Source organism: Lissotriton vulgaris, unplaced genomic scaffold (assembly GCF_964263255.1).
Source record: "Lissotriton vulgaris unplaced genomic scaffold, aLisVul1.2 SCAFFOLD_683, whole genome shotgun sequence".
Classification (NCBI taxonomy): domain Eukaryota; kingdom Metazoa; phylum Chordata; class Amphibia; order Caudata; family Salamandridae; genus Lissotriton; species Lissotriton vulgaris.
In genome coordinates this window covers 918,507-944,842 of record NW_028251994.1, presented here as the reverse complement: position 1 = coordinate 944,842, position 26,336 = coordinate 918,507, and the positions used below count along the sequence as shown (strand labels likewise).

The 26,336-nt window shown below is 44.3% G+C and overlaps 1 protein-coding gene across 1 annotated transcript in view; it reads left to right on the top strand.

Moving 5' to 3' along the window:
* Positions 1-26,336, top strand: part of CRYBG1 (crystallin beta-gamma domain containing 1) — a 325,937-nt gene that overhangs the window by 3,014 nt on the left and 296,587 nt on the right. Inside the window, exon 2 of the mRNA XM_086950969.1 lies at positions 3,880-5,711. Coding sequence (XP_086807095.1) covers positions 3,880-5,711 — 1,832 coding nt within the window. The remainder of the gene's footprint in view (positions 1-3,879; positions 5,712-26,336) is intronic.

Below are 26,336 nucleotides of genomic sequence, written 5' to 3'. Positions count from 1 at the left end.
AAAGTTGCATAATTCACATTTAATGTCATATGCGTAGTTAACTTTTTCTGTATAACACCTGATTATGCCATTTCACATAATTCATGGTAGCTAGAGATTGGTTTGAGCAGAAAATGTTTTGCTGGAAGTGTGTGCCATTGTCTTAAAACATTTTTGGGCTCAAACTAGTCTCCCACCAGTACCGTGAGTGTTTTTTGTATGTGAGGTATTCCCTAGAAACCGATCTCTGGTCCTAAACATAACGTACAGGAAAATTAAGCTTATTAAGCAAAATACAGAGATTGCAAATGGTGGAATATAGGAATAACATACGTACAGGCCCTCGCACAACATGTTATGTTATGAGTTGGTTTGTAAAGGGATTGATTACTTAACAGTGTCCAGGCGCTGAAACTAAATGAGGCCCATTTAGTCACTGTGAGCTTATTGCACCACATGTACGTACAATTGGTTGCAAAATACTGGTCCCATTTTGCGACCAGTGTGGTAATTTGCGAACCGACTATGTACTAAAAGGTCAGTTTGCAAATTGCTGATTCGTAGCGGGTCCCAATTCGCTTGGTTATGTGTTACCACTACATGTTTGTAGTCCGTTAAGTATTATTGATTTGCAACTGGAATTCAGTAGCAAAACATTAATACATATCATCCCATTTGATATTTACAAGAGGCGCCCTAAACACTCACCTAACATTCAAATACCGAATCAGTATTTGCTCTCAAACTCTACTAGCCATTTGGTAACTTGTCACCGAATCGCAGGTTGTGTTTCATACATACCAAAATGCTTTTTTGCGGTTGCAAACCAGCTGATTCATACGCAAAAATGCTCAGGACATTTTGGTTGTTCTTATGTATCTTTAGTATGATATGGAAATATACTGTGAACGAAGAGCCTTTTAAGACCCAATTAAAAAATATCTATACGCATTTGCCCTTGAACAGGCAAGTGCCTGGTTGACGAACTAGAGTTACCTAGCCTGTGGGAGCCGGCAGTTTAGTGGTGTGTTGCAAAGCTAGTCCACTAAGGAAAGTGAATAATTCAATCATGCACTCAGTCTGCCATATTTGGTCTCCTTTTTGGGAAAGATTGCTTGGATGGTCGCAGCAGCCTTTATTCTTACATTGTGCAGAGTGAAATTCTTTAATGCCTATACTCCGGATTTCTTAAAAATAAAACATTTATTTGTATTCCTTTCGATGGGGTAATTAGATAGAGCAAGGATCTGTGTCTGCATAGCTCACAATGTCAGGATTGACCCACGTGGGCTCTGTGCTTCTACTTGAACCAACCAGAGTTGTCTAGTTTAACAGTGGTATATTGGTGTTCACAGTTGAAGTTCTTCACTATGTCTTCTGGGGATAACATGCAATTGGAACATAGTACCTCTTCTATTAATAAAGAGACAAAATGGTGTTTTGCACATTTCTGAAAGACCATGTGCTAAGAGGGTTTGGCAAGCCCACATTTTGCACATTTCGACTCACTAGAATTGCACAATTCTTCACAATACATATACATTTTATGAATCTCCTCTAAAGAGGGTAATCGAGCATTAATTTGCAATATATCCTTTACTTTAGATGCTCCACTACATTAATCTTCCAGAATGTGCAATAGGGACCCCTTAGCTTCAATTGATGTATTGACTTTTGAGCATTTTATATTCATTTGCCATGCTATTAGGTCTTGCCATAACTAACAGAGTGTCTTCAGTCATTGATACGTTTAAGCACTCAATAAATCATCATGCATCACTCTGTCATTCATTCTTGCAACCTGTGTAGCTGTTTAGATGCACATGCTTGTCGACATGGAGAAGTAAAAATAATGATTACACTATGCATAATACCACACCAAGAAAGCCACTTAGTGAACATTGCAATGGGTGGCCATCTTCAAATACTGACGTGTATAGTTTATCACTGTTGTACTGCTACAATTGACCAACATCATGCTTCTAAACATAATGGCCCCTTTGTAATGCTAAATGAATAATACACTATGGACAGTATCATTCCAAGATGGTTTCACAGTTTGGATATGGAGGCCCACAGGATGCAGCAAACTGCAGATGATATCAGCGACAAGGGAGCAGACAGGTGGGACTGTCTTAGAAAGTGCAGGACATGCTTACAAAAAAAATAATTCAAGTACAAGAAATGAAAGGTGGCCTATAAGAAAAGATTGGAAACTAAAGGACTTCCCACCATTTCAGACCATGAATCACATTCATTTTAAGGCGAATGTGCACGTGATCAGGCAAAATGCAGATACTCACAGGTCAAAAGAGCAAACATCAGAAATAGTCTGAACCATTGTCCCAAACTGTAATATGGAGAGATCAACATTTCCTTTAAAACAACTAACCCGATTTGGCAATTGAGGTAGCTGTGTTAACTGGGCGGGGGTTTGGCATTCTGAAATCCACAGCAATTCACAAAAATCCTACTACCCAGCGTCCTCCCACCTGTCCTAACGAAAACGCTACCTCACTTGTGTGACTGAACCGAGTTCCCTAACATTAATGGCTCAAACCAGGGTCAATGGCAGTCTAGCAGAGGCCCAGTTACACAAGTGGAGTAGCATTTTGGCTCCTAAAAGGGCCTAACATGGATTCTCACAGTGCAAATCTTCTACATACAAGGTTTTGTCAGAGGTAACCAACACCAGACCCTTTGCCTATTATAGTGATCTAGGATAATCTATGTAAAGCAATACCTGTCTACAGGCTTTAACACAGTGCAATAACAATCCACTCTTAAAGGTCTGTTGGCTTTAATACATGATTTTCATAAGAAGAAAGTCAGGCCTAATGCTTTTGTCATAACTTATAATAATAATCATCAGAACTATAACAACAGACATAACTCTTTTAGAATTAATGCCCAATCAAAATCTGTACTCAGTGGAATCATCATTTGGGAGGAACCTAGGCCCCTCTCCGAGTAGTGTTTCCTAAAGCTCATTTTCAGTTGATCCTATAAACTTTATATGATCAGTATCTCTCTGCATCGTCTTCCTTCTTCTTTCCCACTCATGGGAGGGCATCTCTGTGCCTCCCTGCTGGGGGCGGGGGACGTGTCACAGGACCCACAGCTCCAGGTGCGCAACATCCATTGAACTCAAAGGGCTACACTACAGCCACTCCCCCAGCCCCCCCCCCCCCCCCTCCCCAGCTCCCCCAGCTCGTGTATGTGAGCCCGGCTGAAACCGCTTCAGGGACACACACACAGTCACCCCCAAGTACTTGACAGGTCTTTAAAAGACCTTTTACTTGTTAATGAGACATTGATGTTTTTCACACCTCGGTGTGAATTAGGCCTCCGCCGTGAGCACCCTCTGCAGAATGCCAGGAACTGCACTCTACAGAATCTGCGACCCACTTCCCAGGACTCCACGACCCCCCTGGGGATCGCGCCCCACAGATTGAAGACCGCTGCTATAAAGTATGGCGACAGATGCTCTGTCAAACTAGACCTAAAAAGCACTGGTTCTGCTGATGTATTGCTTTAAACGTTCTTTTCACGTATATGTGTATTGTCATGGTATAGAAAGTGTTGGCAAGAGATTGTGCTCTCCTTTCACTTACATGCTTTAGTGTACTATACAAAAATCCTATTCCGATGAGTTTTTTACACCGATAAACTGAGATTCTGAAAACCCCTGTGAATATTTATTATCTCCATGTGACATCCACGTTTTACCCTTTGTGATTTGTGGTACTGCATGCTTAGTCTTAACTGCTTCCTGAAAAAGAGAACGATACTTAGTGTTATCACAAATTACATACAATAACTGTTTCAATAACTGTGTTAGAAAAAAGGAGAAGACTAATTTGGCAGTAAATAATAATTTGTATTTCTGTTTTCTTTTAGTCTAGAGCCCAGTCTGCTGATACTGCTAAGAAAGAAGCTGCTAAGAAGCCAGTTTTGGGGAAATTTGGCAATCTGTTCAGCTCAAACAAGAAGAGGACTTTGAAAAATTCCCCAACATCTCCCACAAGCCCAAACAGTGAAAAGCCAGTTTCTCCAACAAAAGATGTATCCTCAACAAAGTCATCGGAAAAAGAGTCTCCCAAAGACAGAATCAGAAGCCCGAGTTCGGTGACCATAGATTCCAAGGGAAGGACTAATAGCATTGCCAAAGGCAGTCCATTGGAGACTGCATCGAAGTCACCCAGGAAGAGAGTCACTGCGACTCCCCCACCAAAGGAGGAACCTGTTGGCAAAAGTAATCAGAAGGTGGCAAGTTTGATCAAGGATCGGGAAACCAAAGGGCTGGCATTGAATCACACTGCTGAAGGAGATTCTTCGCCACAGGCTGCTAGTGCAGAAAAAGAAAATAGTTCCGAGCAATCCACTAGCGGCCTGGCCACAGCCTCTAAAGGCTCCTTGCATGCACAAAGCTCAAGCAACTTTTCTGCATCCGTTCAGGTCTCCATTTTAGCTGACAAGATTGCTAACAGTGTTCTGAATGGAGTGCCTGGTTCTGAGGGTGAAGCAACCAGGACCAATGGGAATACAGCCCCTTTGACTGGGAAAGAAGTAAGTACAGCTAAGGAAACAAACAGAACCTCCAGCAGGGCCTCGACCACCATCAAAAAGCCTGTATCAAGTGTTGCCACCAATACAGAAGTGCTGTTGGGAAATTCAGAAACCCGAAAAGCCAAACCAGTGTTTCGAGTGAATAAAGGACTTGACCAGGAAAAGTCCCCACCAAGCTTCTCAGGAGATCAGAATCCCAAGGGCAATTCTCCCACCGAGGCTACCCTGGCCTCTTCGGTCAAGCACACCCACGTGGAACTCGAGAAGACCTCTGAGGTACAGGACTTCCCTGACATTGCAGGTGAAAGCACGAATCCTGCCAAAGTTTTAACCGTGGATATTTATTTGACCAAAGCTGTGGAGCCCTCTGATCCACCCGACCCCCTCACCCCGAAAGAAAGCTCTGGCGACGCAGATCTGGTGATGGAGCGGAGGACCAGCGGTAGGAAATCTGGCAAGAAGAGGAGGTCTTTCAGGTTCAACGCGAGCCAGAACGACGACCTGCCCCCGTGGGAGTCCTCCGCGGTGGAAGAAGCGGCCAGCGAGGGCCTCCCTCCTCCCGAGGAGCAGAGAGAAGCCGCCGCCGCTCCAGAGAGCAGCGCGAAACCTCCTCAGCAGCCGCCCGAGCCCAGCAAGCCGGATCCCAAGGCAGGGGCTAATCAGAAAGTGTCGCCTAGAGGTGATTCAGACAAAAGCAAACAGCAGCTCCCGCCGCCCGCCTCGCCCACAAAGAGGAAGGCAGCCCGCGAGAGCCAGCCTCCCTCTCCGGTGCCAGCCTCCCCCACAGCGCGCAAAAGTCAGAGGAGCCCCCCGACCCCACCGGCTGAGGGCTGTCCGCCGCCGGGGCTTGTCTCCACAACAAAAGGTGCCGCCGCCGCCACACCCCAGGGACCCGCCTCCGGCAGTGACTCACCCCAGACTCCCCCCGCAGACCTCTCAGAGCGGGGCAGCGGCGACAGCCCTGGGGAGCCGCGCAAACTACAGCGGGAAAACAGCACCGGCGCTGCCAAGAGGGCTGCCCTGCACACCGAGGTGAGGGCCAGCAAGCGGGAGCTCGAGAAATCCACCGAGAGGCTCGCGGCCGCCGCCGCCTCCGAGGCTGCCAGGGTGAAGAGCAGCGCCCTCATCGCCCCCAGGAACACGGTGACCAGCAAACTCCACATGTAAGTCTGTTTGGCATGCCCCCGCTTCAGGCGCTCTGAAGAGAATGTGTATTTTGCTGTTGATTTTTAATGTTGATATAGTACTGAAATTGATGAGGCGCGCATCGTTGAATTGGGTCGCGATATCTGTATTGTATTTAGTAGTTATGAGAAAGCGCTCTTAGTTTAAAGTTTCTGATCACAGAATGAAGCAGGGGGCGGAAACATGAAGTCAACCGACATTATAGGGAGGGGGTCTGGTTTGCTGAGTGAGAGTTGCCCATGTGTATAAACACCCAAACAGAAAAACTCCTATCCTACGGTCCACGTTGACTAAATGGGTGTGATCCTCGGCAAGTCACGTGTGTTCGATCCACTCTCTGGCTACCTTTAGGTGGGACAGGTGACCCCTCCCCAGTGTCAGACCATTAACAGGAAAATGAACAATTACATTTTTAACGAAAATTTGAATCCCTGGAGCATTGGCGGAATGGCGATTTTTCGAAGTGACTTGGATCATTGATCTTGTAATCATTGATCTCAGTCATGGCCAGCAGCTGGTCGAGAACCCTCACATTCTACTTAATGTTCAGTCAAATAATGCCAGCCCTCTTAAAATCGAGAAGGGAAGTCTGCCTGTGTTGTAAATCAGCGCATGGAACTTGGTTGCGCTAGACAGACTCTCGACACGAAAGTCGTTTATCTCAAAATGTACTTCCCCAGGGGGGGTAGCTGTCTGAACATGCAATTATATACCTGACAGCTCTCGGGAATCTGCGTTGCAGACAGAAACTCGACGTAACCCCCAGCCAACATTTGTAGATACCTCGAGGGGTCTCGTACTCCGATATCGGATGTTTTTTCTGTGATCTAAACTCGGTAGTACTCATTCAATCTATATCAGAAGGATGAAAGGCAGAGTTGACCCGCACAGATTTGACCCCGAGACCATCGGGGCAATCTTTCATCAATTAATTGGTTATTTTAGTCTACATGGCTGTAAGGCGCCACAGCCAAACCCCTGACAAATGATAGCGCTACGAAGTGACCTCATTACAAGCCAGCACCTTACAAAATAAATAAGGGAAATGCTAGCGCTTTGGGGAGGCCCTTGATCCACCATATGAGACTCTGCACAGATGTGAAGGAAGAATGGATGAGTTACCTAAAAGGTTTCAGAAGAACATGAGAATACACAGCTTGGTTACTGAATTGGGACAGTTTTTCGTGCAGGCAGCACCCAGACAAAGCTTGGAGTTTTCTTTCTTCAGAATAAGAGACAAAAGGTAATCGAAATGTAATATGTTTGATTACTGCTTGGTAACCATGCTACCTCTGTGTGGGTGTTGTTGAAAGACGAGGCGGATTCTGGTGAACTTTGAACCTTGCATAATGGCTTAAATATATCGAGTTTCTCGAGCCACGGGTCAAATTACTCTGTACACATAGGAAAAGCAAACGCGATGTTTGCATTTTGGTGGACTGCAGTACCGCACAGTGCCTGCCTGTGCTCGAAAATATTCACTTGAAACAGTTTTAGAAAGCAAATGGGCAGAATGATTTACGTCTTGTTCAGTCAACATGAGAAATATGCTGATAATCGTAGTGATTGCACTTCTAAAAACGGAAAATCCAAAAGGCTGCCCTGCCACATGGCTCGGTGTGAGCACGAGGTGGGTGTGGACATTTCCACGTAGTCTTTCCTGCTCTGGCATGCATTGCAGTGCCTTACACAGAGACGGAGCGGGCATTTTGTTTGTGCTGTGTGGAGAATATATTCAGTGAAATTGTCATGGGTAGGGCTAACAGACGCTTCTACGTTCGCAAAATGTTATAGAGGTGTTGAAGGTAATAACGACGCTGAGACTTTGAGCCTGTCCGGGCTTTTGAACCCAGTGCATTTGCAACCTAGGACTTGGAGGCCACACACGCAGTGGATAGAGTGAACCTACAAGCCCCACCATGCTTGGAGCTGAGGGCTGCAATACCAGGCAGGCTTAAAAAAGTCTCCCACAACACTGGGGCAGTTGTTGACATGTATCGTATTTACATGGAGAAAGGTGGTCCTGGGCCATTAGCACTGGAATCTGAACTGCAGCGCGCCAATAGTACACCAAGCCCCCCTCAATGTTTAGATTTTCTGGCTGTATCATTGTCACCCACTTTTTCTTTTGGTTATAGATTTGTGATTATTTGTTAATGTATTTTGCAGATGCCGTTTTAGCCAGACGTTGTAACCCAAAACTTTTCTTATGCATTTGTTCTTGTAGTGTTTAATGCTGATGGGAAATGAGTTCACGGTTCCGTCGGGCAGCTCCAGAGAGAGAGTGTTGCGTTAGATTAATTGACGAGTTCCCGCCTGGTAAGCAGTCGGCCCTTTAATGCAGGCGCTGTAAATTGCACATTGGTTTCTGGGTGGATGAAGCGCACTCACTGATGGTTATTTACAGCACAGTCTCGCGTAATGAAAACACGTTCTTATATTCAGAAGCTTTTGGACTGACTCAAACTGGGGTAAAAATAGAAAAAGCTGCCTCTAGAACTCGCTCCTTCTAATATTGAGCCAAATCTCCTGTTTTCTGCCTCGTGTGGAGCATCGGCTGTCTGGGAGGTGGTCTTAACGTCACAGCTGGCAGCTTCACAGCTGTACGAAAGCCAATCACATGGTGGCATTGAATCCCAGTGGTCCCACTTCCATTCCAGTCAGAATAGCCAGGGCTTCGAAATTGGAAACAACAGCGCCATTTTATTTTTAAAGATTGTTGTACTTTTATTAGACTTGGAGACAGAGACGCAGTATTGTTCACTAACATGTCTGACAAACCTAAACACATGAAGTCATTGGTCTATTTCAAAACACTGTTAAAAGCCTAGGCAATAGAAAGCTGTTAGAGCAGCACTGTTTATTGACATTTATTTACATGTTTTAATGTATTCATCCTTCTCGTTTTAATCCATTTTAAACTTTGTTTCATTGCAACTGGTACTGTCCAGTTTTGTTGTAAGCTGTCTTCTCCAGCAAAGTTCTAAAGCACAGTGAAGGCTCACTTAGGTGGTATATATCGCTTTTATAAATATGTCACCCCAGCATTTACTGCAATCTCCGTAAAATGTAGAGAGACAATATGGTCCTCCCCTCAGCACAATTCTCGTGTACTGTACGGGACCTCACAGATAGAATGCAGAAAGAAACAGAACTTCAACATATCATTTGATATTATTTTTTAAAATATATTATTATTGATTTACTTATTTAAATCTGAAGCATAGCTTTTCAGTATCCCAGACAAGTTATCACACTCTCAGGTCACCTCTTCTATAATTGCCAAAGCCAAGGGTATTTTACAGTAGTTTAGTTGTTTTCTCCTCTGATTCACCTTCCCTTTTCCTTGGTTCCCACCTACAGAGCTTCCTTCTCCTCTTTGGTTACACCTCTTCTGTCAGATCCATGTGTTCTCACCACAGACTTCATATTTTATGGAACTTTCTACGGTAACTCTTGCTTCATACATTATCATTTCAGCCACAGTACAGATGGCCATCCCTTTTTTCCATTGATCCACAGTGGGCATTGTTTGGGGCCCGCATAATATTTCTTTTTGCCATCATATACCCCGAGCAGTAAAACATGGTTTTGCATCTAGTCGGTCTTTTGCAAACCCCCGCCCCCCAAATCCCCAGTCTAGTCTGTTGGGCGTAATTGGTATTTTTTCTTCGGCGACTCCTGACATTTCCTTCTGTATTTACATTCAAAACATTTGTATCTGTCTGCATTTCCATAAATGTGCCCTCTTGTACTTTACACTTGAGACAAATGTTTGTTGAAGGATGGCCCATCTAGTAGACACGAGCGCTGTGAAAATATGTTGAGTGTAATATCTTATGTTGGATAAACTTGAAGTTTGATCTAATTGCTACCTCTCACGGGTGTCTGACAGCATCACCGCAGTCTTTGTCCTTTAGGTCCCCTAGATCTATGACTTCTCTCCTTCAATTGTTGTCAGTTATCAGGGATATTATTAATGAGCGTTTTATAAATCTGTGGGCTTGCCCTCTTGCCCAATTTTTCACCTAAAATTCTTCTCTAAGGGTCTTTTGTCCTGAATTGTCCACCCAGCTCTCACCAAACGTGTAGAGAGAGCATGCTTCATTTGCTTGTGTCTAATATTGTGATGGATGGAGATCATACTCCTCTAGAAGGTGTTCATATTCTTTTACACTTTCAGGTCTTATTATTTTTCCCCATGTCTGTTAAGCATATCCTGACCCAATTTCAGAACCCCTTCAAAACTGTCACTTTCTCCATTAATGTCACTCTTCAAAACAGTATCTTTCGTCTTCAAACTTTATTCCACCCCAGAGTTTCTATTCTCCACACCTTCACTAGGGCTCTGATGCCATGTGACAAATCATTCTGCCACTTCGTCCTTTTAAGTAGTGTAAGAATGTATTTTCTCTCTTATCTTGCCTGTCTTTAATACATCAAAAAACGGGTTATCCAGCTCTGCAAAGTCCCACTCATTTTTCACCACTAGTTATGAGGCCCTATAGTGATCTAGAAAATTGGGGAGGGCAATGCCCCGTATACATTGTGTTCTGTTTAGGGCAGACAGGGTTACCTTGCAGCATTTTCCCTCTCACAATAATTGTCTCCTCATCTTCCAGTCTGTCAGTCCTGAACATGGTAGTTATATTTCTGCCAATTTATCTTGTATCCCAAGGTCTATAAATCGCTCAAACGCCTCCACAAGCACTAGTATTGTGAGGTTTGGACATGTCACTTACAGAAGAATGTAGTTTGCAAGTAGAGATATGCTACTTTCCCCACCCAACTGCTTTCTGAACCATCCACAGCTGAACCTGATCAAACAAGCCAGGGTCAACTTCCAGGGCGAACAGGAGGGGAGACAGAGGTCAGGGCTGTCTGGTGCCACTTTTAAGCCTCAAAGTAGTTTGTTGTTCAGTCTGACCTCTGCCGTTGCTTGCGTTTATAGCAATTTAACCCACGATGTGAAGGTTGGACCTGTTTCTAATTGATCCATTGTCTATATAAGTTAGATTTTAGTTAACATAAATAATTGACATTCATTTAAGTTATTGCTAGGTGGGATCGAGTGGATCTTTTGCAAGGAAATATCATGAAACTCCGGGTTTTAAGTAAGTGCTATTCTCCGATAGTTGCAGTGTATTTTTTTCTCCTAAACACGGTATCGTTTGGTTTCCAAGATTTAGGTCTTGGCTGCCCAATTAGATGGGTTCAAATCTGGGGCCAGAATTTACGCCACCTGTTCCCAACTGGCCAGCAGCCATTAACCTGTGCCATGAATCTATGATATCTCTGGTTCACCAGTATCTTTTCACACTTGGCTGTCATGATCACTGGTGGGATATTTGATCACTGGAGCAGCCAGTGTTGGAAAAGTTACCTTACTGTCTTGTGTGCCTCACCCACTCCACCCTCCCATTTTGTCTTAACCATTTGTAGTTTGTGAAAATTGTATTGTTGTGGCTCGAACTCTGTAAGCAATCACAAGCGAGGCTAGGCAGTTTTCACTAGAATGTATATCATTCATATATGTTTAGAGGTTCCTTTCACTTGCAACAGGCTTTAAAAGATCTTCTCGGGTTTTCACTTCTACACGATGCAAGTGTGGTAATTACACCAGGAAACGTATTCGTTTGTCCACATAAGTTTAATTTATATACAGCTCTTCAAAACGTGGTGCTCCTCTCAACAGCCAGCGGCAACTACCACAGCTGCTGGGCTTCGAGGAAAGTACCATCACAACAGAACCCTAGACTCTGAAGAATCTTATGGTTGGTCTAGCAGTACAAACCTAAGCAAGATCACAACATATCTCCTTTCCTTCAACCACAGGAGGAAGAGCATTAAACATGTGAAGGCTTTGAGATATGCAAAGGAATAAACACAGGAAAAAATCATTAAAGAAGAAATATTTTTTAGCAAGAGAAAGGGAAAATCACCTATTGAAATATAAATGAAATGAAATAACAGAATTCATCCGAATTACATATAGCATTGCATATACTGAATCATGATACTTCGTATACTAATATTGTAGACACAAGATATCAATTCAACACCTTAAATAAATTGCTCAAGAACCCCTCACGGGTAGCAGAAATAAAAAAAAGCAGTGAATGAACTACTCCAGCACAAAATCTCACAAGTAACTAGGTCTCCTCAAGTGTAGGGTTCTCTGAGAACATGGCGTATTCTGAATACCCGATATATCCTGGGCATTACTACAGATACTGTAATTAGTCCCCAAATTATCGCCATCTGGTCTCACAGCTCTCATTCTTTCATCCGCATGAGTCGCCTAACACTGGCGATCCTGTGCTAACATGTAACCACTACATACACCTCCATCCTCTCTCCTTGGTGATGTGTCATCAGAACAATATTTTGGGACCCTTCAAAGATTCCATCTCTCCCTATGGCCAACACCACATGCCACTGGTGTACCTCCTTGACTTGGAAAAGACCACGATATTTGCTCAAACCACTCCGGATACTGTCTGACCTCATTTTGACCCAATCCCCTCTGTGGATGCTCGAATGACCTTTACTCTCACCTGGAATACGTGAACGATCACTCTCATCCTTAACTGTCTCCCCTTTCCCAGCAACCAACTCCCTTATCCAACAAGGTATTAGTTTGATTTCAACTTTTCTCCCCACCATGGCATAAAAGGACACCACACTGGTGGTGTCATTTTCAGTGGTGCGATAAACCCACATCAAGTCATAAATGACTTCCTTCACATCCAGTAATTTATATCAACAGTGGCCCCTCACAAAATGGATAAGTGTGGAAGAATCAAAAATTAGCTAGCATTCGCGCCAAGAATTTTCGATTCTATTAAGGACACGGAGGCGAGGATTATGCTTCTCTTTCTTATATTTGCTACTCACAGCAGCCAATGAAAAACGTTTTGTATGCAAATAAAACTACATTTCCCATGATGCTTGTACATACATCACATCCTGTATAGCCCAATAAGAGCTGCTGTACCCTGTGTCTCCTCCTCTTTCTTTGCTCGAATTTATATAGTCCACACATTAACAAATCCAGTCCAATCCACGGAATAAGAGTCTCAATAAACATCCTTCAACATGGAAGAACCACCTTCGACTGGAAAGATTACGTCGTCTAGGCCAGAAGAACACCTGCTCCTTCATCCTTACTCGAAGCTGTAAGAACCCTCTTCAAGCTGGAAAGTTTACGTCTTCTAAGCCAGAAGAACACCTGCTTCTTCTTCGTTACTCGAAGCTGAAAGGAATGAGACAGGAAAAACCCGTAACTTCTGTTGATACAGAGTATCAAGTACATGCAGGTGGGTAATTATTACCAATAATGTAATAAACCGGGTGGGATAATCCTCGCCTCCGTGTCCTTAATAGAATCGAAAATTCTTGGCGCGAATGCTAGCTAATTTTTGATTCTATTGCAGGACCGGAGGCTTCGTATTATGCTAGTTTAACGCTTATAATACACAACAATAATTATATCACCCACCGATGTGTAATAATTGGTGAAACAGAAAATCAGACATCGAGACCTTGTGGTGTTTGAACAATCAGAAATAATCATATAACATTGCAAACCATGACATCATGGACAGACCGTGACCAGACATTTGGTATTAAATTATGCCCTGGCATAATCGTCCTCAATCATGTGGTTAGTATAGTCGCTGGCAAATGTTAAAAGATTGTTTGTAACACAACCAATCATTAATATATCTTGGATCCTGAAGCAACTTGAACAGAATGTGCCCCAAACATTTAGGGAAGAAATCCCTGCCGCCTTTATAGCAGACTTCAGCCAGTGGCTATCGAGACCGCAGTAACAGGTTATAAGTAGGACCTCTTGAAAATTTTAAAAAACAATAAACCCATAATATGTAGCTGGAAAGCTTGCTATGTAGTAGAGCCTGATAAGTTGTGATCCTGGTATAAAGTGAAATGAAAAAACCTTGTTTGAAATGATTACCGTACCTGCAAGAATCCAGTGGTGTTACCTGCTGCCAGAACTGCGACAGGTATAAAGGCCCAGAGTCACCGCACGACCCGGAATCTAAACCTGGGAGTATGTATGAATAGGCCCTTATAAATAAGGGAAGCTAGAGAAAAAAACCATCCCCTAGAGGAATATTCTGATCTGGGAGGGAGGTAATGGAATACCTGACGAGAAAGATTGGAAAATACTAGCCGAAAATAAACGATCCAATGGCTGTTGTAAGGTAGAGCGAAACCCAATATGTAAAACATTTTTTGGTAGAGGGTCGGCCGTCATGCGGGGAAAGATAACCCCACAGTAGAGTCATGTGTGATGTATCTATCAGCTAACATGGCCTTTCCACGCGGAAAAAATCGCAAAGGACCGAAGAACCTGGAGTTATAAGAGAACGCCTGCAACGCAGGTAAGCGCCTGGCAAGTTTCTGTCATTATCTGGAAACCTTGAAGCCAAAAGGAGATTACTTACTTGATGGCGGACATGCAAGAAGCCTACAAAGCACCCGAGCAGGGCACAACCCTTGGCCCTGGGTGTTGAAGGCAGCATGGAGGTCTTCACACACCAGAAATGCTAGGATCCGTTTCTGCTGACAGCGAAGGTGTAAAAATAACAATTAATTTGCATTTGAAAAACGCGAACGATCAGCCGTAAGGGTCTCGAGATTTAGGGTCGCCAGGAAGATTAAGCAAGGTATTGCCCCGAGTCACATGGTGCCGGGCCTATCTGGCGCCGAGGACCGAACCGTGATCCCCAGATTCCAGCGTCAATCGGATTGGCGCCAGACCCCTTGCCAGTGTAAGGCATTGGAAGGGTGTCTGAGGGAATAGGAGTTGACCCCTCAATCAGTAGGAAGAGCAGTCACCTTTAATTCGGCGGTAGCGCCGGTTACAAATACGTTGTGAAAATGTCAGAAAACGAATGGAAACGAAGTTAATAATACCAGTACACCAACAAGTCCCCGAAGGGCTCTTGCACGGAGAGCTCCAGAGTGCGCTCCAAGGGGAATACGTGAAGGATTGCACCATCAGAGAGTACCAGATAACGAGGTACCGTCTGGGGGACGACCCCCTGAGGCAACGGGGAACTGGAGTGGAGCTAGAACCAGCCATGATATTGTGCATTCCTGAAAAAAGGGACAGAAAGCTGAAAATCCCTGAAGCAGAAGGGATTATAGTCGAAAAAGGTCATAAGAAAGTGCAAAAGTAAAGGACTGGTATTATGACGTACTTTGGGAATGCCAAACCCCATATACACTAGACACCTTTGTAACAAAAACTAATGGTGAACTAACACCCATTTGACACGGTTAAATTGTCCATTTAGAGAGAAAATGATTTGCATCTCTTGGAGATGGGGCGAAAAAGAACCCATAAACGTATTGTGTTCACTGCAACCCACGGAGCCACCGGGAAGACTAAACCAGCTAGCACGAATGTTCTGGAAAATCCTTCTTACAAAGATCTAGAATCAGGAGGGAGTGGATGTCAACGGTAGGAAGACCAACCTTGGCATTAGGAGAAAAGAAAAAGATAAAAAACAAAAGAAAACGAGACAAGAAACAAGACAAAAAACAACGCCCAAAGAATATGCGTAAATAATAATGATGGGCGGTCATGGGACTTACTACCCCGTGCTGGGGACTGAATACCTGGGACCCTGGTGACCGACACTGGGACGGAAAATCCCGATTGGCACCGAGTGCATTGTGGGGCGAACGCCCCCTAATGTACATTTCATCCTCCTTGTATCTCACCCTGCCTGTGTATGGGTGTCTGAATATAATCTTGTAGTGCAAGGCACCAGTCACGGAGGAGTAAGAGGGGGAGCCAACCCTTTGCACACTAGAATTTAAATAATAAAATATATCTGGCTCCTCAGCAAAGCTGTAGTCCAATTTATTCCAGCCCCCAAGGGCGTCAGAGCCATGTCACGTTATAATGAGCGTGTGCGCACTCCGAGGGCCCTCCTGTTGTTACAGCCTGGAAGGCGTAAGTCAAAATCGCTCCATCTGAACCCGAGGCATTAGGAGCCTAGGAGCAAGTTGGGCACGCGTGCGAAGGGCGTAATCCAAACTGATATGAAGTGAACCCGAGTGGGTTACGCCCCCCGGAGCGTCATTGGCTCTATTCCGCACTCAGCCACTAGGGAAGGCTTTTGGCGGGTAAGCGCGAAACTGCGCCATTACAGGAAGTATCCCCGAAATACACATGGACATATATTGTGAGATTACTAGTTTGGAACCATATAGTACATACCTGCATTAAACATGTATCAGTAAGATACTTATCCACTACCTGACAGTGGCTTAGTAGTAACGCTGGCACTCTAGCGCAGTGCCTTGCTCTCCTGGATTGCGTGCGCAGTTGGGCCAATATATGTAGAGTCAATATAGACGGTGAGAGCACGCCATCTCCACTCCCACGGGAGCGTCCACAGGCTGTGTGACCGGAAGGGTTAATCGTATCGTGATATGACACATAATCATCTAATAGGCAGTTGCCAAATGAAGCGTATAATGTAAACTGCGCCGGTATAGCAACCTGATGCGCACAGTGCTAAAACCCAACCGGTCAAGGAACATTTCAATCACCTCGCCTGCAGGCGAAAACAATTCCTAGCTGGAACGCTTAATAAGCGTGAGCAACTAAGGGAACAGTAAATACCACAATAAACTACAAGATCCTTACTAGAACAGGAAATACATATGAATACCTATAACAGATCCGTCCTGCCTTTATTGTAAAAGGTACAATACATATGAATAACAGAATAAGTCCTCAAGAGAGGATCTCTTGCTGAGCAAGCGCAATCGTAAAATGAAAAGCAGAGACATCGGCACCAGAAGCACTGTATATCCAATTCTACAGGAGGCAGAGCTAGCCTTCATACCATGTGCTTCCAAAGGAAGTCTGACTGGCCGGCCGCGTAGACCGCAGCGAGAGAATGCGTTACCCGCCTAGCGGGGCACGGACAAGGAACACCTGAACACTGAAAAAACATGCCGCCAAAGACAGCGCGAGATCACAAGATCACGGGAGGCTTTGTAATATTCTATGAGGCCGGAAGTCCTAAAACATGAATAGCGCCCGCCGAAGGCGGGAGAAGGGCCTTCGCGCGCTCGCCTGAGCGTCCCAAAACAAGTCGGCACAGCCACCTTAAAATAAATACTTTATGGGCGCTAGCGCAACTGGCAGAAAGCACACGAGTTCAGCAGGGGAATTATTATGAGCGCGGGGGCCGCCCGCATGACACCTAAGCTCCGCTCTCCGCGAGAGCCTCCTGAGGTCATCCCTCCCGGCTGGAGCTCATCAGCATGCCTGAAGTCGAAGGCTATCGGCAAATCAGCGTTTTGCACACGTTACACTCGTAACAGCAGAATGTTGAAACACAGCGCGATGCTGCGCTATCGTAAAACAGTATTACTGGATATTATTGCCAATGAAGCTAGAAGCTGTAGCGCGGCTCAACCAGAATTACTAGCAAACAGCACAAAGTGCGCTCAAAACACATAACAGCAGAGTTTAAAAAGTAGCACTAACTACGTGTAAGCATAGGCATACAGCATAATCATCACATCTCAGCATAATCATCACATCTCAGTGAACAATTAAGTAAGGCAAAATCATGTTATAGTCGAGCACTTAACTTTCTGCATGGGCAGCAAAGAAAGAGAAGGAGACACAGGGTACAGCAGCTCTTATTGGGCTATACAGGATGTGATGTATGTACAAGCATCATGGGAAATGTAGTTTTATTTGCATACAAAACGTTTTTCATTGGCTGCTGTGGGTAGCAAATATAAGAAAGAGAAGCATAATACGAAGCCTCCGGTCCTGCAATAGAATTAATATAGAAATACAATGAGATCTATATTGGGTCGTTCATCCGGACAAAGGTACTTTTAATATTTGATATATTTGCGAAGAAAACAAAACAATGAAGTGGGAACACAAACCCAGTGACAATTAAAACAAGAAAAGAGGCTCAGGCATTTCTTAGTGCTTAAAAAGGTTGAATAAATTTATCAAGCACAAATTAGGACAGACACCATAGCACAATCCAGTAATTCATCTAATACTATCAAGCAGTCGACAACGTTTTGATCCCATACAAAAGGAGTACCGGGATTATCTGCAGGACATAGACATATATGCCTGAGACTGATGCAGTTTGCAGTAGAAGATACAAATAAGCGTTGGTCCGAGTTCCAATGTGACTCATGTACTATATATGGTCTGTATCATATTGATCTGACACTCACCAAAAAACCATTTACCATGAATAAACTCACATTTGTACAAATAAATCAATAAGTAAAAGATTTCTATGCATTTATTTCTGCATAGTCAGTATTAACGCAATAGTATTGTTTGCGTGCATTGATCAGCTTAGTTATATCAAATATTTTAAAACAAACAGAAGTACTTGAATGCAATTGTTAAGTCATTACATTTCAGAGTGCTCTCAATGGGAAGGGAAGGGAAAGTGTGGAGGTTGTGAGGGACCGGGTAAAGGTGGTGTGACTTTTTTGAAACATCACGTTAAAATCAAAAAACGCCTTTACAATCAACATATACAAGGTTCCAAAGTTGCATCAGACATAGGTCTAATCAATAGGTTTCTTTATGTCCTATGGTGTGCTGGGATGGCGTAGTCTACGTTTCGACCCCCAAAGTACGCTAGAAGGGTAATTGTTGCCTCATGTTGGGGTCTTCATCAGGACAGTGTGAAGGGAAAGCATCAAAGAGCGGTTGACATCTGTACCGTCTAGTGGTGGGCCAGGTCGGGCTCCTTAATATTTTGGAGACTGTTCCTTACTGGAATGAATACATCTCATCAGGGTTAAATCCTGCTGTTTTCAATCAATTGTCGCGTCTGGCGTGGCGCCCGCGATCCGACCTCTGGGGTTCTGTGGTAGGATCTACCCCTTTATTACTCTCACGTTTGCAGTAGAAGGGCATTGTCCCAAAGGGGACTGAGCAGAGCTAAGAAGGCAAGCGTGTGCCAAATACATAATCACACTTGCAGTCCAATTCTTAAATAGAAACTGATATAACCGTAACTAAATTGGGCCACAATATCAAGGATGACAATTTGATAGCAAAGAGCCGGGCACTGTATGCAATACCTCGGCAACGAATGACCTGTGACCGATATGGAGACCACTAATAGCAACAAGGCCTTCCTCCACATCCAGGTCTTTGGCTAAGGCCAACTCTATCGCACCCTTAACCATGCGGTTGGTTCTCTCCACAGAATCCCATTGGCTTGAGGATTGCACAGCGCAATGCAGGTGTGTTCAATTCCACAAAAACTCATAAATTCTCTCACCTCTCCAGATGTCAATTGGGTTCTATTGATTGTTATGAGCACAGCTGAGTAACCTTCCTCTCTGAAAATCTCATGCAATATTTTTATAGTGACCCGAGAGGTGATCCCAGGTAAGAGACATACAATCACCTGGAATGAACATCCATTAAAACAATACCAAATCTCTTGTTATATTCAACCCCTGCCATGGGACAAATAAAGTTAAGACACACATTATGAGATCATTGATACTACTTGTGCTCCGACTTTCAACCTCTTCTCACACTCACTGCATTCAAGATACCTTTCAAACCATTCAGTCACATCATTGTCCGTTCCTGGCCACCAAAATTCACATCTCCATCTTTTCTTCGCCTCTGACTGCCCCAAATGTCCTTCCTGGGCTAAATCGAACAAATTCCTGCGAATGCCAAATGGAGGGACAATTTTATCACCTGTATAATAATTTGATCAGCCGCAATCGACAACTCATCCCAGACTGCATTAGAGGGCCTCAATTTAACATTTAGAGTGCTCTCTCTCCTTCCTCCTTTGAGAATGAGATTTAAAACTGCTTTGAGCACCTCATCCTTCTCCATGGCCAACACCCACTCAAATTTGCCATCTGTACCTCGACTCCACTGGACAACATCCTCCACACTAGCAATAGCCCCTTCCCTTGTACATTTGGTTACCCCCTACCTCATCCAAACTCTTGCAGTCTTAGGGTAAACGTGATAATCAATCTGTTGCACATTTCGCCAGCCATGTATGAACTCCACCAGAAGGTTGTAATCTTCTTACCTAGACGCCAAACAAGGTAAGCTGGCAGACTCATTAGCTGCCACACCTGGTGATAAAAACTTTAACAGTGGCTTGTGGCCAATGCTAAGAATGATCTTGCGTCCCCACATGTACATTCTAAAATATTCCACACCCCAAGCTACTGCTAAGATCTCCTTTAGAACAGAGTAATAATGCTCAACAGTAGTTAACCCCTTCACTGCGGCGGCTATTCCGCCGCAGTGCTAAGGGGGCGGGGTGGCCGTGCGGCGGCCGCATGCTGGTGACGGAACCGCTCCGTCACCAGCGTCGGTGGCGCTGTGCTTTTGACGGAGCGGTTCCGTCATGGCCAGCCCCGCTCAATAGAACGCTCAGCGCAGGCGTGGAATTCGCGCCGCGAAGGAGCGCTGGGCGGGCCATGACGGAACCGCTCCGTCATCAGCACAGCGCCACCGCAGCTGATGACGGAGCGGTTCCGTCATCCGCAGAGAAGGAGTTAAAGAGCTTGATGCAAAAGCCACTTTTTTCTGATGGTCCCTCCTTTTGGGACAATACAGCCCCAATCACTGTGTCGCTAACATCCACCGTCACAATGGTGTTACAATTAACATTGAAAGGTATAGGAATGCCTACACCACAAATCAAAAAAAATTGAATCTCCTGAAAACGCTTATGCTGCGCAGTTCCCCATGTAAAGCAGGACTGCGTGGAAAACACCATGATAACAGAACCTTAGACTCTGAAGAATCTAATGGTTAGTCCAGCAGTCCCCACCTAAAGAAGATCACAACAGTAAGCACTGGTTTTAGCAGAAGGTGCCCATGCATCTTTTCCCCTGATTGATTTCTCTGCCACACCCCTTTTTTTTCTTCCGCCGCCTAATCCACTCCATGTCACCAGAAAAGCTTTTCACTTCACATCAGAAGTGATATCCAGGCAGAACACCAAGGCATTACAAGTATTTCCCCGTGCATTCATTACGTATCAGGAACCAGACCATGTATGTTGGGCATACAGACCCAACCACGCTTCAGCTTGTTTTTGTTTACTACAGATAAAAGTGATTGTTTACCTTTTTCAACCCACGTTAACTTTCCCGGGCCTAATCGGTACTCCTGTAGTAGTCTTTTTCTTATACACCTTTGTGAATTGGCTCTAAAATTGCAATCAAATGAGTGAATTAAGGGAATATTCATATACAGTTAGTGCAAAGAGAAAAAAACGGTCTTTGCACTTTTACTAAACAGGAATTGGACGTTTTGGGCCGATTCACAAAGGCATATTAGAAAACTCAAGTAGTACCACTTCCTATACTAATAAATACTGTTGTGTATCGGCCCCACTGTGTTTCAAATTCTTTTAAAGAAGGTATCTGGCCAGCGCTTTGAGTTGAGGCGGAAATTTTAAATTGATCTCTAGGCTACTGTGCTTACTTATTGCACGCAGAAATAATGCTATTTACTGGCAAACACAGTAAATTGTTGATAATGTGTGAAGAGGCATTATTTCTATAACGGCAATAGGATGCTATGCCCTATGTACTATGTAAACCACTGATTGTGTTATATTAGCTCTGCTTTTCATAGTTTAAAATGGGAAAGTGCTGTTTTCACAATAAGTGATTTAAGAATGTCAAGTTACGTTAGACCAGACTCAGAGTCTTTACATTATTGGGCAAAGCACGCGGTATGAAAAGTATTCACAGATGCAAAGTAACCCTCTGTATTCTGCCAAACCAAAGCTGGAAACTATGAGTGTCTCATGCAGTGTCCGTGCCTGGTTCTCTGGATCACCCCTTACAGATCGGTCCCCATGAGATAATGATTAAGAAATTGTGAAAGCTCCAACTATTGCATTGTTTTCACTCTTTCCTGTCAGCATTAAGTGTACAGTCCGTATTTTCAAAGGGGAAGTGTTCTTTTGTGGACTTCTTTCTCCTGTCATAATCTGTGCCGAAGAGAACTTCGTGATGGGTGTCCAGAAAACCTTAGAGCTACCCCTGAGAACCTAAAGAGTGGAATTAAAGCTCTCGAGTTCTATAGCATTCCTAAGTGGAGACCTAAGAAGAGAATAGGAGTTGTTCTAATATAAGTATGGTTAAAGTAGAAACAGGACATGGATAAAGTTGATATCTATGAGACACCTACTAGCCGCTAGTGGGATAGAGATATAGCTAGTCATCCGGTCAAGTTAAGATGTAAGGCAGCAGCAGGGGTTGCAAGAACAAAACAAAGGAACCTGTCCGGGTAAAAATGCAGTAGCTGAGCAGCTTATTATCCTCTTCGCCGAATGACGCATGCACGGTTTGGACGGCCCACGGCCGTCCTCCGTACAAGCCCACTGTGACGTCGGACGACCGGGGGCCGTCTGACGCATCGAAGAGGTTATGTCGGTGGGCCCTGGAGTGCCCTGGCAGCGCAGTGCAAATCACCACATGAGGTCATGATCTGATTCTTGACACCGTGGTGGAACATATGCAGTTCACCAGGGTTTGTAGTCCACATAGTGCACCATATCCCAACCCATCATGGCACCTTCCCTCCCCCTCTGGATAGGTAATAACTGTTAAAAGCATTCCTGCAGGAGGACAGTTAGACACAGTCTCGCTGATAAGATGAAAAGGCTGTCCGTTAGAAAAGCACCCAGGTGACCAGACCTGATGCGTGGACATTGCCTATTATCTCGCTCTTCACATTGATAAATAAAGCTTTGGAGGCCTGCCAAAAATCGTGTTGTGATCAATAAGAGACCATAGTATATTTGTTTTGAATAATCCATGTTTTTGTCACAAGTTTCTCAGATTTTGGTTAATTTACCAGCGATTCAAAGACTCAACAAGGTAAACGGGTCAAGTGAAGCTAAGTTGCAATTATGAGAAAAAAGAAAGCATCTAGTCTTTGTACAAGTTCAGGAAGCTATGTGCTTGGGATCTTGATGCATTTCTAGAACTCTTCTTCCTAGTATGTTCAGAATTGTATTTCACACAGTGTTGCCAGGTAAACTGTCAGTTGCTCAAGAGTTTCAACGAAAACAAAGCATTTGGAGTGCTGTTCCATTTATCTCAAGCCACTTCAGTAGTACTCCTTGAAGCTCTGGGGTATACCCTTATTGCTGACGTTTTTTGATGCTCCATGGTGACTTATCGCCAGGCAACTCTTCCTTGTGATGTCAGAATATGTCAAATAAACAAACTCGCCACATGGTATGCACAAATGAGGAAAGCATGCTTAAGTATTCATATAGATTCAGAGAGGGTTGGATGGGCAATTTGGAGCTGACGAGCCAGAAAAGGTTTCATTGGCCAATGCAGCTCCCCTTCTCAGAGTAGTACTGCTGTCGTGCAGGAGAAATGCAAAAGCAATTGTTTGTTCGTTTACTTGAATGTTTTGGGTTAATACTGCACCTAATTCTAGTTGATTTGTGTCAACCATAAGAATACATTCAGACCCAGATTTATAAGAACCAAGGGCTAGGGCTTGAACAATCAAATTCTTGATAGAGTCAAAAGCTTGAGCAGCATTTTGATCCCAAAACAATGTCTCCACTCTTTAAAATAGTTTTCATAAAGGTTGAACAATAAAAGCATAATCGTGGGTGAAGCTAGAGTAATAATCGCTCATCCCAAGGAATGATTTCAAGTCCTCTTTCTCTTTGGGAGAAGGTACCTCAGAAATTGCTTTCAGTAAAAAAAAGTTTTGGTTTTATACCCTCCTGTGATATGTGATGTCCTAGGTAATCTAAATGTTGCACTAAAAGGTGACACTTATCAACTTTCAATGTGACACCAACCTTTAAAAAAAAATATAAAAAACTCTAACCAATATGGAGTTGTGTTCCTCAATGGATTTTGCAAAAATCAAGACATCATCCTGGTATGCCTGTGCGCTTTCTATCCCTGTAAGAATGGTATCCATGAATTTTTGGAAGACACTCACTGCAGACACCAAGCAAGGGAAACAGCTGTCCGGTTTGCTAAACAAATCTTTGAAAGAAAGTTTCCCTGGCAGTGCATTCCTCCCACTGCTTATCACTGGCTTTGTGGTTTTTAACTCACATTTGCTGGCTTTCTATTTGCTGGCTTGATTTGTTTTAGGCTTTCCAGCGTGAGTTTGTCCCTCCCAACGAGTAAAGCCTTTTAATACTAACTCTCCTCGAATGTTTCCTCAAGTGCTCCTTTCTGTAAACAGGCCAGTAAATCTTGTTCTTATCTTGCCACATTTGCTGTGCATTAAACAGACAGAGGTCCAATGTCAGGCTCTGTCTTCAGAGGGAGCTTGGTATTTACTTTTCTTTTCCGACTTCAAGGTGAGAGGATTTATGTGACAATCTTGCTGAATACTTGGGGTAAGACAGGGTTTTTTTTCTAGCACACAACAACATTTAAATGAACTGGACAAGTATTTCGGAATATATCAAAATTAGAAAAGCACAAATACAATTTTTTTTGTGAAGTCTGAAGTGTGTTGGAAACACAATCCTTAATATGTTCAAAACAAATCAATACAGTAGGTGATTATATTGCCACACATTATCATTTTTGCGCTGTATAGTTTTATTAGTAAAACTGTATGTATGTTCAAATGTAATAGTCCTTTAAGTTGAAAATGTGTTGTCTGTAATGGCTGTGTGCTACCACACCATGCATACTTTACTCTACGCCACTCCACTGTGCCCCACTCTATACCACTGCACTCTACTCTGCAACACTCCATGCCACTGTACTCCACTCTGCACCATTCTCCCCAACTGCACTCTATACCTCTCTACTCTATGCCAGTGCATTCTACACCACTCTGCTCTACGCCACTGCACTCTACATCACTCCAGTCTAGGCCACTCAACTCCACTCTACGCCACTCTGCAACATTGCACTTTACGCCACTCCACTCCACTCTACCCCACTCCACTCTACCCCACCCCACTCTACCTAACTCCACCCCACTCCACCCCACTCCACCCCATTCTCTGCCAATACACACTACACCAATGCACTCTACCCTGTACTATTTCACTCTACACACCTACACTTATCAATTGTACTCCAATCTAATCTATTCTGCACTCTTTGCCACTGAACTCTACACCACTTTACATCATTACACGCTACGCCACAGCACTCCACTCTACGCGACTTCACTCAACTCTGAAACAATGTACTCTATGCCATTGTACTCTACACCACTCTACTACACTCTGCGCCACTGTACTCTTCACCACAGCACTCTCCTTTGCACTACTGCCCTCTCCGTCACTAAACTCTCCGTCACTCTAATCTGCAAAACTGCATTGTACTCCACTCACACCACTGCTCTCCTGCACTCGTACCAGTGCACTCTGCATCACTGCACTCTGCCAATCAACTCTGCACCACCTACTCTACACCACTGCATTCTCTGATGCTGCATTGTACACTACTGAATTCGATGCATCTGCATTCTAGCAAATGCACTCCACAACACTACTCTGCATCACTCTATGCCAATGCACTCTATACCGGCCCACTCTATGCCACTCTGTGCCACTGCACACTACTCTGCACCACTGTACTCAACACCACTGAACTCTATTCAACACCACTCTATGCCACTGCACTCAATGCCAATGTGAAAGGTGTGACGCAGCAGCCAGGGTGCCTGACTACAGGGTTCACGGTTCGATCCCCGGCTCCAGTGGCAGGTTAACCCAGCACCACGTGACTCTGGGCAATAGCTTGCTTATTCTTCCCAACGGCCCGAGCGCCGGGACACCTCCGTTGGAGGTAGCTGTGCGCTTTACAAATGCTGGCATACATACATGCGCCACGCAACTCTACACCACTGCACTCTACGACACTCTGCTCAGCAACACTCTGCTCAGCAACACTGAACTCTACGCCACTCTACTCTGAAGTACTGCATTCGGTGCCAGGGCACCCTTAGCCACTCTGTGCAGCACTCCACTCTGCACCACTACACTCTTCAGCCCTCCACTCTACACAGCTGCACGGTGAAGCACTCCTCTCTCAATGCATTATACAGCATTATCCATTACTCTGCATCACTGTATGTCACTCTACTTTGTGCCACTCTACTCTGCACCACTCTACGCCACACTGCACTTTATGCTACTCTGCTCTACTATGCACCACTGAACTGTACGGCACTTTAACCTACACCATTGCACTGTACTCTACACGACTCCGCGCCATTGCACTCTACTAAACAGTCTAATCTATGCTGCTGAATTCTATGCCACTGCACTAAACCTTTATATTCAGAAACACTCTATTCCAATGTACTCTACACCAGTCCACTCTTCTCTACGCCACTCCGCTGTACACCACAATGTGCGACTCCACTCTATGCCACTCTACACCAACCTTCGCCATTCCACTCTGACACTCCGCACCACTCTCAGCTACCTTACTAACGTATAGACATGCTGAACAGCAGCCACACTGATATACAACATGGCTAAAACACATTGCCAAAGCCAATAGCTCTTGCATAGGCGAGACCTATTGGCTTA